The sequence below is a fragment of the Capsicum annuum genome, chromosome 1, assembly GCF_002878395.1.
Source record: "Capsicum annuum cultivar UCD-10X-F1 chromosome 1, UCD10Xv1.1, whole genome shotgun sequence".
Taxonomy (NCBI): Eukaryota; Viridiplantae; Streptophyta; class Magnoliopsida; order Solanales; family Solanaceae; genus Capsicum; species Capsicum annuum.
The window spans coordinates 47,996,673-48,013,135 of NC_061111.1; the positions used below are offsets into that span (position 1 = coordinate 47,996,673).

Sequence of the window (16,463 nt, forward strand, 5' to 3'; positions counted from 1 at the left end):
GAAGATAGGATGAGTGTGCGAAAGAAAATCAATACAAAAATTAATTTCCCTAGCAAGAAGAACACTAGGAAGATCATCAAGAAATACCTTAGGAAACTTATAGACTACACGAACCGATTGAAATGAAGGACCTTCGAATCTAGAATCCTTATCATGCACTAAATGGTAAATAAACCCCTTGGAAACTAATTTTTGGGCTCTAAGATAAGATATAAACCTTTCCTTAGGCACTAGGGAACTACCTTCCCATTCAATCATCAGCTTATTCGGGAAATTAAAACTGACCCTTTCGATCCAACAATCAAGAGACGCATAGCATGAATAAAACCAATCCATCCCCAGAATCACATCAAAATATAACAAGTCCAAGTCTACTAGATCTACTAACGTCTCCCTACCATAGATAGATACCATAGATTCCCTATAGACTCTCCTAGCCATAATAGAATCACCAACTAGGGTGAACACAAAAAAAAAGATCTGAAATACACTCGGGACCAAAACCAAAATGAATATCCATATAGGAGTTCACATAAAAAAAAGAGTAGACCCGGGATCAAGAAGACAATATACATCATGAGAGAAAATTTTTAGCATACCAATAATAATATTGAGAGTTACCTCAAAATCCTGACGAGTGGTAAGAGCATACAGACGATTCCGACCAGCGTCGGAGCCAGAAGTAGCACCCTTTGGTGCGAGAGTAGAAGAAGGTGCAACCGGGACTTTGGTAGCCCCAATGGAAACATCAGCTAAAGGACAGCTTCTCTGAAAGTGTCCAAGCTAGTCACATCTAAAACACTTATTCCTCATCTCATCATAGAAACCACGGCGCAACTACCCATAAAATCTACAAAGAGAATGGGACAGGACTGATTGGGTTCTACTGTCCTAAGATTAGGCACCCTATGACTTAAACCCACAGCAGTTTTGGAAGTAGAGATCGCCGAATAGCTTAGGATATGGAGCACTAGCTGTAGAATAGGGTCTAGAATCTCCCCATGTCTTTCTCTTGTCCCATTTTTGACTATCTTTACCAGCACTTTGCTGACCTCCACCCTACTCACAATACTTGAACTTCTTACTCTATTTTTTCTACTTTTTCAGCCTGTTTCTTTTTTTCCTCCTCAACCTATTGCATATGCACCACCAACCTAGAGCTGGCCATGTCCTTATTAAACAAAGATCCTTGCATTCCAACACCATATCACGAGACAAACCAAAAGAAAATTTTCTCATCCAAGATCTCATAAAAGACACCAACTCCAGAGTGTAACGGGACAACTAGTGAAACTTCAAGGCATACTCCTTTACGATCATCCTGTCTTGACTCAGACAATAAAAATAACAATGATAATGTTAATGATAATGTGAACTCTCAATTCTAGTCTATAAAATGAAACTAGTAAAATGTCCAAGTCTTTTATAGAATGGAAGCTCACCACTTCACCACAGTAAACTGATGAATTGGGTTGATCTACCTAATTCTATGCAGGAAAAGTAAAAGTATCTCTGATGCCTACATCATGTGGGGATACAGCGTTCGGAGATGGTTAGTGGGGTGAACACTAGCATGTAACTCAGGAATAGGGGGGAATAATGGCAAGTCAAAATCTCATTCAAAACCATGTGAACAACCTCATATACATATATCAGTACTATGCCAGGATAGGGAAAAAAAGACTTAGCGTGAAGTAAAACTTTATCCTAGACTATGTAGCATAATCGTCATAAAGGTCACCCAAGAGCTATATGGGTTTAGCTCCCCTACTGAAAGGGCCCCGATATGTATTAGCTACACGAACTGGAGAAAAACTAAGGAAAAGATAAATCCATCAAGGCAACTAGCCATCCCAAAATATATATCAAATGTGACTTATGCACACGGTCATCAAGACCAAACCTCACGTCAGCAAACACGAATTTTCAGTATAAGTCATCTGAGACCCACACCTTCATGACTTTGCAACATAAACCCCATTAAGCCCAATTTAAAATAAATGAACCAACCGTTAAGGCACACATGGGTATCGTCGTACCCCTTACACTTGTAAGCTTATCTCTATGCCTTAACAATCACATTAACTCTTGGGGGAACTCCTCGCCCCTTTGTTCATTAACTCAACCATAGCCATGAAGGCTTTCAAAATTCATGTTCATTTGTTTACCATTTATGTAATGCAATAACATAGGTGAGTAAGTCAAGCTGAGTGAATATTTCACAATTCAAAGCCATTTACATAAGTGGGTTGAGGTAACACAATTATTCAAAGCCAATTTTAATTTTAAAGCATCAATTTGGGAGAAACCATGACCCCTTAGTTTATTCACCATTCCCATGCACCCCACAAGTTCAAAACCCTTAATAAAGCATAATCAATACATAATAAATCATGAAAAAATAATTTAAGGGCCAATCATTCCAAAATCCTCAACCACATCAAAACCCATATTCAAAACCATCCAATCAAACCAATTAAATTTATGCTTTTTGTAAAGTAATAATTGGAGAAGAGTAGCATAACTAAAATACCAAGATTTACGAAGAGAAATCAACTATTGAGCCCTTAGATAATCAACTTATTAAAAATACTAAGTATTTTGCTTGAGGGAATTTAGACAGTTTTGAGAGTATTTTAATTGAGTTATGAATGAGAAACAACTCCCTTTTGAGGCTTTATGGTCGTGGGAACTGTTAGGATATACTATTAAACGTGTAATTTATGTTATAGTATTATATTTTCATCCCATGTAAAGAATATTAATTATATTAATAAAATATTTATTTAAATAGATCATTGCATTAACATGTGTGTCCTTTACTTGTATAGTAGATAATTTTGTGTATGGAGTATTTTAACTCACGCACAGAAGATTAAAATTGTCAGTTCTTATAAGTAATAAATTAATGTTCACAATCAAAGATGAGGTAGGACAAACATCTTGATGATTGTAGCACAAGATTATATATTATTTGATCTTAATTATGGAAGTGGTAATATTCCGACTTCTTGTGCTAGTACATTTCGTATGTATTGAACGGACCAATTAGAGATATTCGTTTATGTTTTGAATATTAATAAACGATTTCTCTAGTCCATTACGTGTACTTATACTCTTAATCTTGATATAATTATTATGATCTATACGATTTGTTTTGTCGTTTTAATCTATTAAAAGGTGAGACTCTTTTGTTAGTTAACATATTCCTGATAGGTTGGATGATGACGAATCACTTAGTGAAATATTAATTAGTTGATAGAATCATGTCTCGAACTTGAGATAAAAGAAATCCCTTTATGGTTGCTTATAAGTTTTCACGTGAAAATCCTGCAGGTGGATTTTGTATCCATCATGTGAAATAAGTTAAGAATTATAAATAAAGGATTAAATTCATCAATGAAGGTCAAGGCATTGAACAATATTTGTGAAAACTTCAAGAGGTAAGTTTTCTAATTCTTATTTTGATTATGTTATCTACATTATATGTAAGTTATTGATCCTGTAGAATTATTGCTTCCGTTGTGCATGTTCTAACAATTGGTATCAGTAGTCTTCTTACATATGCTAGATAATGTAAAAGAAATTACATGATTTGTTGAACATATTTCAGATAATAATTGTATAAATCATGTTGTTGCTGGCAGCTTTTCATGCTTTTGATATCATGTTGTTGCTGGTTGTTTTTCATGTTTTTGATGATGTTATTGATTCCAACAGAATTTAAGTTTATCATCAAGAAAACATAAAACAAATTTTACATAGTTTTGTGAAAATTAGTTTTGTAGATTAAGTTCAAAACGATGATGATTCTCGACTATGACCAACTATAGTCGTTACTCACTGTATGAACAGTAGTAGTAAGGCCAAGCAGTGCAGGAAGCCCTGCTGTCTCTAGCAATAGCTCGGCCAATAATTGCCGATTTGGTCGGTTTTGGAGTTTTTTAGTTTTTTGACGAACTTCGAATGACCTGAAATTTGGTACGTTTATTGGAAATGACACACTTAACAATACACACAATTAATTGTGATCCATACCATTTTTTGGCCATTTAGGGTCGTTTTGATGAGTTTTTGGGCATTTTTATATTTTCAAAAAAATTAAAAATTCTGAAAAAATTATTTTTTGCAAACCAGTGGTGATAGGGATCATTTCTTATGATTTCCAGTGGTTAATAATAATACATAATGTGAGTTTACATGTTGACATCGGTCATCTTCTCCATCGGATAAACTTGTATATTGTAATACTGTTTTATACTCTCTTGTTTTTTATGACTTGTATTAACTTTCCAAATAAGTTACATGTTGGTTCAATGGTACAGAGACTTATGAAATATGATATTTATATAACTTAAATCAATAGTTGACTCTCCAACTGACTTGGTTTTGTTTTATTTAAGAGATAAAATATCTGACATTACATGTATATTTGCTTAAATGGTTAAGTTTTCCTAACGATTCTAACTGTTTATGTGCATGATTATATGTTTGATGTGTTTTTTGAAGAATTTTATTATTCTACAGCATGTCTAATGATCTATTTTAATTTGATTATATAACAGATTAACCATGTCTTCATTCAATCCCTTAACTTCTATCCTGAATCAAAACAAATTAGAAAGCCCTAACTATGTGGACTGGAAACGTAATTTGGATATTGTTCTTACTGCTGGGGGCTTTAAATTTGTGTTGGTTGAGGAATTTCCTGTTAAGTCAGATGAACCCACTAATGATGAGATTAAAGCCTATGATAAGTGGGTCAAGGCTGATGAGATGGCAAGATGCTACATTCTTGCCTCTATGGCAAATGTGTTGCAGCATCAACATCAGTCCATGACTACTGCCTATGATATGCTTGTATCTCTCAAAGAGATGTTCGGTGTTCAAAATCGTACTGCAAAGCATACGTCCATGAAAGCTTTTTTAACCACAAAAATGGTTAAAGAAACTTTGGTAAGGGAATATGTTCTTGATGCAGTTATTGATAAGGAGTCTCAGGTTGAAATAGTCCTACAGACTCTGTCAGACAGTTTTCTGCAGTTTCGCTTGAATTATAACATGAATAAGATGGACTTATCTCTTGGGAAACTATTGAATGAGCTACAAGCAGCAGTATCTATCATTAAGCAATAATCTCCTCCTACGTCATTGGTGGTTGACAAATCTTCATCTTCGACTTCTAAGCCAAAAGGCGAAAAGAAAAATAAAAAGAAGCCTCATAAGGTTTCAGGTGCTAATGGTGGTGTGGCTAAGCCTAAGGGCAAATACTATCATTGCAAGCAACCTAGTCATTATAAGAAGCAGTGTCCCGACTACATAACTAAGATGCAGAAACAAGGTACATCTTTTTCATATGTCATTGAAATATTTTTAGCGGTTGTTTCTACCCAATTTTGGGCTATAGATTTGGGAGCCACTAATCATATCTGCACATCCTTGTAGGGGTTTCAAGAAACACGGCGCCTAAGTGAAAATGAACTGAACGTGTTTCAAGCAAATGGGAAACCAGCACCAGCCTTAGCTATAGGAAATATTTCTATTTCGTTTAGTAGTTATAGAGTTTTAAGACTGAATAATGTTCTTTACATACCTTCTATAAAAAGGAATTTACTTTCAATTTCAACAATAATGGATGCTGGTTACAATATTTATTTTACTAATAATTGTGCAATTATTAAGTTTAATAAGCATTTTATTATTTCTGCTCCAAGAATACATGATTTGTTTGTATTTGATGTTTCCCATGATATGCTAAAAAAATGAAACTTAATAATGTTGATCAATCACATAAAAGAAAACGTATTTAGGAATTGAGTGAAACATACTTATGGCACTTACGTCTAGGTCATATAAATATAAATAGGATCTCACGATTGGTTTTTGATGGACCTTTGAGTTCATTAAAAGTGGAGGCACTTCCAACTTGTGAATCTTATTTAGAAGGTAAAATGGCCGAGAGACATTTTCCTTCCAAAGGAAATAGAGCTGGTAATAAGTTAGAATTAATTCATACTGATTTGTGTGGTCCAATAAATATAATATACAAGCAAGAGATGATTTTGCATATTTTGTGAGTTTCATAGATGATTACTCAAAATATGGATATATTTATTTGTTGTGCCGTAAATCTAAATGCTTTGAAAAATTCAAAGAATTTAAGATGGAAATGAAAAAGCGACATAACAAACATATCCAAACATTACGATTTGATTGTGGTGGTGAATACCTTTTTGAAAAATTCATTAAATACTTATCAGATTCAGGAATTACATCTCACTATTCTACTTCAGAAACACCACAATAAAATGGTGTGGCAGAATGCCGAAATACAACTCTTATGGAAATGGTTAGATCAATGTTAAGTTATTCAGATTTGCCCTTTTCTTTTTGGGGTTATGCATTAGAAACTGCAAATTATATTCTGAACTTGGTTCCTTCAAAATCAGTATCTTTAACCCCATCTGAATTATGGAGTGGGCGCAAGCCTAGCCTACGGCATATTCGAGTTTAGGGTTGTCCATCACATGTGCTAAAATAAAAAACTGATAAGTTGGAATTTAGGATAGAAGTGTGCATTTTTATTGGATATCCAAAAGGAATAAAAGGGGATTTATTTTATTGTCCTAAGGAACAGAAGGTAATTGTTTTGAAAAATGCCAAATTTATTGAAGAGGATTATTTAATGAACCACATTCCTAGAAGTAAAACTGTTTTACAAGAATTGGGCAGTAGAATAACGAATAATAAAACACAAGAACAATTTTCGAAAACCGTTATTGACATACCATTGCATCCACGTAGTGGGAGAAATGTCAATAGACAAGAGGTTGCACAAGAGCAAACACTTGACATTACACTACCTCAAAGTAGTGGGAGTAATGTCGAGCAACCTGCAATTGTGGAGGAAAATGTTCTGGATAATATTGAGGAGTCTGTCATACTACAGGAAGACATTGAGGGTGTTCAAAATTTAGTTCCAAATGTAGCAGATCCTGTAGTGACTAGTCGTCGTAGTGGGAGAATTATTAGAAAACCTTTATGGTTTGTGCTCTTGGGAGAATCGTATGATAGAATCCCTGAGGATCCTAATACGGAACCTTTTCATTAATGCAAAGCACTATATGATAAAGATGCTAACATGTGGATTGCTGCTATGAAATCTGAAATGGAGTCTATGTATTCCAATCAAGTTTGGAAACTTATAGAACCACCTACGGGGGTCAAACCCATTGCATGTAGATGGATCTATAAGAAAAATAAAGGTGTGGATGGAAAAGTGCAAGCTTTTAAGGCTAGGCTTGCTGCGAAAGGGTCTACTCAAAAAGAAGGAATTGATTATAAGGAAACTTTTTCGCCGGTAGCTATACTTAAATCCATTAGGATTCTCTTATCCATTGCTGCTCATTATGACTATGAGATTTGGCAAATGGATGTCAAGACGGATTTCCTAAATAGAAGTCTTGATGAGTGCATTTGTATGGCACAACCAGAAGGTTTCATGAAAAGTGGTAATGAACATTAGTTTTGTAAACTTAAGAAATTTATTTATGGGTTGAAACAAGCATCTAGAGCATAGAATACTTGTTTTGATAATTCGATTAAAACTTTTGGTTTCGATCAATGTGAAAATGAGTCATGCACTTATAAAAAATGGGATAGAGACAGAGTAGCATTTTTTATTCTGTACGTAGATGACATTTTGCTCATAGAAAATAATGTGAGCATGTAGAATTCTGTTAAGGAGTGACTGTCCTCGCATTTTGATATGAAAAAATTGGGAGAAGCGACTCATATCCTTGGGATTAAGCTTATGCGATATCGCAAACAAAGGACACTAGGCTTGTCTCAAGCACTTTATATTGATACTATTCTTGCAAGATTTAGCATGCAAAATTTCAAAAAGGGATTCCTTCCTTTTAGGCATGGAATTACTCTATCAAAAGACCAGTCGCCCAAAATGACCGATGAGATAGAGAGAATAAAGGCAGTCCCTTATGATTCTGCTGTAGGGAGCCTCATGTATGTTCTGTTGTGCACTAGACTAGATATCTGCTTTGCCATTGGCATGGTTAGAAGAGTTCAGTCTAATCCTGGACAAGAACATTGAACTGCGGTTAAGCATATAATCTAGTATCTTAAAAGGACTAGAGATTACTTTCTTGTTTTTCACTCCCTGAATCTTGTACCTATTAGGTATACTGATTCAGATTTTCAGTCGAATAAAGATTCTAGAAAATCTACCTCAGGATATGTGTTTACTTTAAGAGGTGGAGCCATTGTTTGGAGGAGTATCAAGAAATCATGTGTTGTTGATTCCACCATGGAAACCGAATATGTAGCTGCCTCTGAGGCGGCTAAAGAGGCTGTTTGGCTCGGTAACTTTCTGAAAGAGCTTGGAGTCGTTCCTTCGGTTCAAAGACCACTACCACTTTATTGTGACAATAGTGGTGCAGTTGCAAACTCGAAAGAACCACGAAGCCATAAAAAAGTAAGCATATTGAGAGAAAATATCACTTGATTTGGGATATAACTCAAAGGGGTGATGTGACAGTTTTGAAGATTGAGTCGAAGAATAATTTGGCGGACCCATTTACCAAGGGCTTGACCCAGAAGTTTTTTGATAAGCATGTAAAAAAAATGGGTGTTAAAGTTGTGCATTCATGGTTATGAGTCTAAGTGGGATATTGTTATGATATACTATTAACCATGTAATTTGTGTTATAGTATTATATTTTCATTCCATGTAAAGACTATTTATTATATTAATAAAATATTTATTTGAATAGATCATTGCATTAACATGTGTGTCCTTTACTTGTATAGTAGATAATTTTGTGTATATAGCATTTTAACTCATGCACGGAAGCTTAAAATTGTCAGTTCTTATAAGTAATAAATTAACGTTCACAATCAAAGATGAGGTAGGACAAACATCTTGATGATTGTAGCACAAGATTAAATATAATTTGATCTTAATTATGGGAGTGGTAATATTCCGACTTCTTGTGCTAGTACATTTCGTATGTATTGAACAGACCAATTAGAGATATTCGTTTATGTTCTGAATATTAATAAACGATTTCTCTAGTACATTGCATGTACGTATACTCTTAATCTTGATATAATTATTATGATCTATGTGGTTTGTTTTGTCGTTTTAATCTATTAAAAGGTGAGACTCTTTTGTTAGTCAACATATTCCTGATAGGTTGGATGATGACGAATCACTTAGTGAAATATTAATTAGTTGATAGAACCATGTCTCGAACTTGAGATAGAAGACACCCGTTTATGGTTGCTTATAAGTTTTCACATGAAAACCCTGCAGGTGGAGTTTGTATCCATCGTGTGAAATAAGTAAATCATTATAAATAAAGAATTAAATTAATCAATGAGTTAAATTTTTTCAGAGAATTTAATTTAATTGATTGGTGTTGGTAATTCTAACATGGGGAGTTAAATAAGATGTAATGGTAGATTTTGAAATTAAATCGAGGAGTGCAATTACAGATTTTTAGTGGAATAATTTGTAATTTATTATGATATAATAATTCTTTCATCACCAAATTAATATCATAATTGGAAGCCTCACTTAATAAATTTGCAGTCCCAACTATACCTGATTAACTAATCAATTTTGGAAAAGAAAAAAAAACTTACTAGAAGAAGTAATATTATTTACTGGTCTTCTGGAAGAAAAATAATATCTTCTGACTTTAAATGGTTGAAAACTTTTTGGACAACTAAAGAGGCCTAAAAACGTTTGCCTCTTATTTTTCCCTTATTTATGAGAAAACAGAATAAATAAGGTTTAGGGTTCAAAAGATAAAGTAAATTCCATCTTTTCTTTGAGTCCAAAAAGACTTGCCCACACAAGCTTGATAAGCAAAGGTTAAGTCAGGCAGTAGTAGAAGACTGTAGAACTGAAGGTCCAGGCATTGAACGATATTTGTGAAAGCTTCAAGAGGTAAATTTTCTAATTCTCGTTTTGATTATGTTATCTAGATTATATGTAAGTTATTGATCCTATAGAATTATTGCTTCCGTTGTGCATGTTCTAACAGGAACTAAGTAAGGAAAAATGAGAATTGACCAAAATACCCTTAATGAAGAGACTAAAAATTTGGTTGCCAGTGACTATGGATCACTATACGACTCGTAGGGACCTGTTACGGCTCGTCACCACGAGTCATACTCATGACAGTGTCATTAGGATCACATATTGTTGACCCTATGACTTACATCATATGACTCGTAGGGTCCTAGTCATCACCAAGAAAGCAACACTTGAAAATTCCACTGGATTGGCTACGGTTGGGACATCACGACTCGTAATGAGTCCATACGATTCGTTGGGATCCACTCGTACTCAAAATAGAAAACTTAGTCACACACAGTGGCCAGACTACGATTTGGGTCCAACGACTCGTCAAGACTCCCTACGACTTGTAAGGGGAGTCGTAGTCTGAACAGTGAGGATAAAATTTCAGAAACTTTCAAGGACCAAAAATCTGGGGTGTTACAACCTACCCCTACTCCCTGTAGTTGTATTATGGTGTTGGGTGGAACGGTTCCTGCAGTGATTGATTGTGTATTATATGAATTTTCATTCGATGTGTAAGAGTTATTTAATTCATGCTGACAATATTGTTAAATGGAATCCGGATGTAGAAAGAGTAAAACGTTCTGGAAAACCTTTGATATGATTTATGTGATCTTTCTCAGTGATTGTTCCATAAAACAATTAGCTTACTCTTATTTACATCACTTTTACGGTCTAACAACTGATCATGCATTGTTTTTACTAATACACAATGTAGAAAATAATTTAATTTGAGTTAAATTTTTGAAATAGTCATCAAAAATGCAATGACATAACAACAACATGCACAGTGTAGTCCCACAAATATTATTTGGAGAGAGTACATTATATTCTTGACCTTTTTTGGGAAGAGAAGTTTCTTATGTAGAGAAATTTGGTCTATTCATTTTTCAGGAATATATTTATGCACTTGTCAATATTTAAAAATTCAAATTTTTGGTTGTAGTATCATTAGATTTCTAAGTTAAAATTCGATTTGAACCGAAGGAGGAGGATTTGGGGGTTATTAAATCATACATAGCACTATAGAGTATGAAATGATGGACAAACATATAAAAAACTTGGTGAAAATTTTATTAACTAAATAAAGCTTCTTCAATCAACTTATTTTATGCAAAATTCAACAATGAAATACGAACCATAAAATATGAGTAATGTAATTGAGATTGAATGCTTTTACATTAGATTAGCGCATAAAGGATTAGCACAATATCCAGTATAGCACATAAAGGATTAGGTTAACTTAATTGACCCTCGTATTTCTTTCATCCTTCTATTTTAATTATTTAATGACACACTTGTGATGTGAAGGATTAACTGAAAGTTTAAAAAAGGTATTTTAGAATACCTTATATTGTTGATCGATTTTCATTGATACGAGTTTCGAACTCTTGACCCAGTGGAATATTTAAAACATTTAATCTACCACTAAGCTCAAGAGGGACTTGTGCTCAATATTTTAACATTTATTGTAAAAAAAGCTAAACTCATAAAAGATGGAAAGAAATAAGACTTCACATAAATGTTATGACTAACTTTGTAATGAAAATAAATAAATAAATAAATAAATAAATAAAAAGTCTCAAAAGTACAATTATATGATTTTAAATCTGCAATCAAATATCTTTTTTATTTATTTAGTACTCAATAAAGTGAATATTCCTATATATTTTACATAATTTTGTGTAACAGCCCCTCATATTGATTTTGGACTGGTGTGTTTTGAGAGAGAAGAGCAATAAGAAGAAAAATATGAATGGTCTTGTTAGAAGATTTAAAACTAGTACCAAAAGCTCATATAATGAGAAAAGCCAAGTGCTATCCATGGAGAAAACATGTATCTAAGGGAGCAAGTTAACTAAGCGAGGTTCTCTATCATCCATGACATTCTTTGCATATTTCTAATGTTGTCATACTACTTGTTACTCGACAAAAAGATATCCAATGTAATACCACAAAGTGGAGTCTGGAAAGGGTAGAATGTATGCAAGCGGTACCTTTTCCTCTATCATCCATGACATTCTTTGCATATTTCTAATGCCTGTCATACTACTTATAATTCAACAATATACCCAGTGTAATCCCACAAAGTGAAGTTTGAAGAGGGTAGAATGTACATGTTGCACCACTATCATAGAGGTAGAGATGATGTTTCTATTAGAACCTCAGCTCAAGAATACTTAGGCCTACACAATATATATACACACAACGAAATTATTGAAAGAAAGTAAGCAGTGGCAAATTACCATAGACAACTTGACAAATCACCCTAAACATTAATCATAACCAAAGTACAAAAGAAACCATGGATAATAACCAAATTCAAAAGACAAACACTACAAGGGTAATGACAAACTACTTATTTCTCAACAATTAGTGAAATTCCAACCAAGCTAAGTTGCAAACAAGTGCACAAAACATATCCAGTGTAATTCCGCAAATGGAATCTTAAAAGGATAGTGCGTACGCAAACCTTACATGACAAGCTAATTATAGCTACAATGGACAATTTGTCTGCTTAAGGCAGCCGATGGCTGCCTGTTACCTTCTGATCTTTCTTTGCAAGTTGCAAACCAGAGTTCCAATGATGAGATAATGTAACAAAATAAATGAAATGACATTTAAAAACAGATACCCATCCAAAGGAAAAGTTACACTTCAATATACTACTCTCTCCACTTAAAAAAAATGTCCTCTTTCCTTTTTGGGCAATACTTTAATTTCAATTTTCCACGTGGTCTGTTTAAGACCACATGATTAAAGGGAATTCATAGCTAAATGCCTACTTAAATTTGAGTTGCACATTTTCAAGGTTTGGAAGAATGCACAAACTTGGGAATCAAAATTACGAGAGTATGATTGATACGATCAAGCCACCTAGTAAGTTGCTCCGCATGAGAGAAGAAATGGATGAACAAGTCACTACACAACAGAAAGAAGCATATCAGATGGCAAAAGTCTTAGTAAATAGTAAATGAAAGCCAAAACTGATGTGAAATGTTGAAATGAGATTGAGAAATAGGAAAACTTATCGGTTGGTAGTGTCAACTGAGGGCAGAAAAGTCAAAATCAATATGACAATACCGATATTCTCAACTAGAGAAACCATCCAAACTTCTCTTGGTGTGGACATAGTTTTACTATATGACTTTTAATTCCATGTATGTAGAGAATTACTACTACCAATCAACTCTATCGATCATTCAAGCATGCTATGAACTCACACACCTTAGTACATCATGAATCACCATTTCATCAATCGTGTCATGTCGGTCATCTAAAATCTGAATCTCAATGATTGCAAATCATAGAACTGTCATAACGCTTTATCAAATCGTTCGTATACTACCTTCTCAACAAGACTAACCAAAACCACTAGCATTTGTACCAAAAGGGTTAATAACAGGTTCGCCAATTTCAAAATTCTTCAGGTACCATTCCACATTCTTTTAAGTACCTTTATTTTTTTTGGTCATTTTTTGAACTGTGAATGTATCCTAGCATAATTCTGATCATTGATGGCTCCTTTGAATCTAACAACTCTATTTGAAAATTTGACAATTTCTTTTTGTTCAAGACAATTTGTCATTGTTGCTTTGCCCTACACCATCCGCTTAAGTTTTAATTAGAGGCATATTTTACTAAATTAACCTTATTAGTCATGCTTTTAACTTTAAATTTGACTCATACTACTTTATGTTGTTATTTAATATCAAGGGTAGAAAGCAAAAAATATAATAAACTTCTCTACTTTCATAGAAAAAGTAAATTGAGACAACCAGTTTTAGCACATGGATTAAGTAATATGAAACGGAGGAAGCACCATACTGAAGGTACTTTTAAATGGTTAGCACCTAAGTCGGTTGATAGAAAATAAATTCATTACCTCAAGGTGTTTCATATCTTCCCTTCACTTATGTTTATAGACAATTAATATGTTTTGATATTGATGGTAGATAAAAGAGCTCTGGATGTATTTCAGTTATAGGGATCTATTTACCATTTTAATTACTACTGAAAGAAAAAAGTTAAATATTTTTATTTGCAAGAACAAATTAAATGCTCGACATGCTGGGTCCGTGCAGAGCACGGACTTAATCCTCCAGTACTCTATTCATTTTATATTAGTTGATCTTCTTTCTATAGTTTTTAAAAGGGTTAAAATCGTTTACACCCCTGAACTTTGCTGTAAAAATCAAACACCCCCCTCAACTTTGAACAATAATCATTCTCCCTCCTTTTTTCTATTTAATTTTTTAAAATACCTATTTTACCCTTATTTTTATATCAATATTTGTATCTCTTTTTTTTAAAAAAAAAAAACTTTTTATAAGAATATTTTTTTACTTTTTAATCTATATAACATATTTTTAACATGTTTTCTACAAAAGTTAAAAATTATTTTTAAGATAAAAAAAATAAAAGTAAAAAATATTAATTGAGTATATAATTTAATGGCGAACTATAATATTATAAATGAGCAAAATAGCAAAAATTAATTTTATTAAAAATTAAAACTCTAATATATATTTATACAAGAAAATAATAGGTGATTATAATTTTATAAATTTATTTCAATGTAGATATACAAAATAATTAATAGTCGAGGGTTTTTCAGAAACAATCCCTCTACCTCTCTGAGGTAGTGGTATGGTTTCTGTACCCCTACCCTTCTCACATCTCACTTAAAAAATTTCACTAGATATGATGTTGTTGTAGATGTATATTTGTTACAAATCAAATGATTGTTGTTGATGCATTTTAAATTATAATTTAGAAAATAATTCATATTAACAACCAAAACTCGTTTATCTATATAGACATTAAAGAATAAGAGAAAATCAAATAAGCATCTATACATACTCACATACATACTTAATACATATAATATAAAAAATTTGAATTTTAAAAGTTTCTTTAAATTTTGTAATTAATTATAAAAGAATTTACTAATAATGTTAAAAGGTGGGCTTGAGAACTTGTATATCTAATTGAAATATATTTACAAAATTATAATTATCTATTATTTTCACGTATAAATATATATTAGAGTTTTATTTTTAATAAAATTAATTTTTACTATTTTTCTCATTTATTTCATTATAGTTTGTCATTACATTATATACTCAATTAATATTTCTCACTTTTATTTTTTTATCTTAAAAATAATTTTTAACTTTTATAGAAAATATGTTATATAGATTTTAAAATAAAAAAATATTTTTATAAAAAAGTTTTTTTTTCTAAAAAAAAAAAAGAGATACAAATGTTGATATAAATATAAGGGTAAAATAGGTATTTTAAAAAACCAAATAGGAAAAAGGAGGGAGAATGATTATTGTTCAAAGTTGAGGGGGTGTTTGATTTTTACAGTAAAGTTCGAGGGTATAAACGATTTTAACCCGTTTTCAAAATTATTGAATAGGCCATAAATGATCTCAATTCTACAAATTAAAATTAATACATAAACATGTCATTTAACTTGACCTTAAATCACATCTATGACCTCCAACTTTGGGTGTGCACAAGTAGACACTTAAACTTGTATAAAGTTAATGAACAAGTTAACACACACGTCTTATGTGGCATAATACACATAGGACGCCACGTAGGACAAGAATTGGCCACGTAGGATGCCACATAGGACATATGGATCTACTTATTCAACTTTATACAATTTTAAGTCTTTACTTATGCACATTCAAAGTTGGAGGTGATAGATGTGCTTTGAGGCCAAGTTAAAGGGCATGTTTATGTGTTGTGATTATTACTAATTTCAATTATAAATATTCAATGTTTTAGACGTATGCATGGGGTGGAGTAATATGTACCAAATTTTAATGTTTAATCATTGCATTAATTATTGGAGTTTAAATGGCATACAAGGGTAAATATGTAAAATGTATCTATATTTATTAATTTTTTTAATAAGTGTGCCAAGTCCACAGGGGGCAAAAAACACGAAATGGAGGGAGTACCTTTTAGATTAGACATAGTTCATGAGCATGTCCTTTAACTTGGTGTCATCTCACATCTATGACCATCAACTTTGGATATGCATAAGTAGACACTTAAACTTGTATAAAGTTTAAAAAGTAGAAACACTCGGCCTATATAGCATAATACACATAGGACGCCAAGGAGTACGTGAACTGACCACGTAGGATGTATATTTCTACTTGTTCAATTTTAAATAATTTTTGTTTGATTCTCTTGTCTATGATTATAAGACACTAATGAAAGACTTTCAATTTGTGTTTGTTTCCCTAGCTAGAAAATAAGTGAATCAAATTGCTCATGCTTTAGCTAGAGCGATTCTTTCTATGTCTGGTTCGATGGAATGAGGGTCTGTTCCACA

General features: G+C 32.7%; 1 protein-coding gene across 1 annotated transcript; it reads left to right on the forward strand.

The window, feature by feature from the left end:
• The first annotated feature begins 4,572 nt into the window (after window positions 1–4,572).
• LOC107844793 lies at window positions 4,573–5,136 on the forward strand. Its single transcript, XM_016689168.1, has one exon. It carries the CDS (start codon window positions 4,573–4,575, stop codon window positions 5,134–5,136), a length of 564 nt encoding a protein of 187 aa, XP_016544654.1.
• Window positions 5,137–16,463: the final 11,327 nt, after the last annotated feature.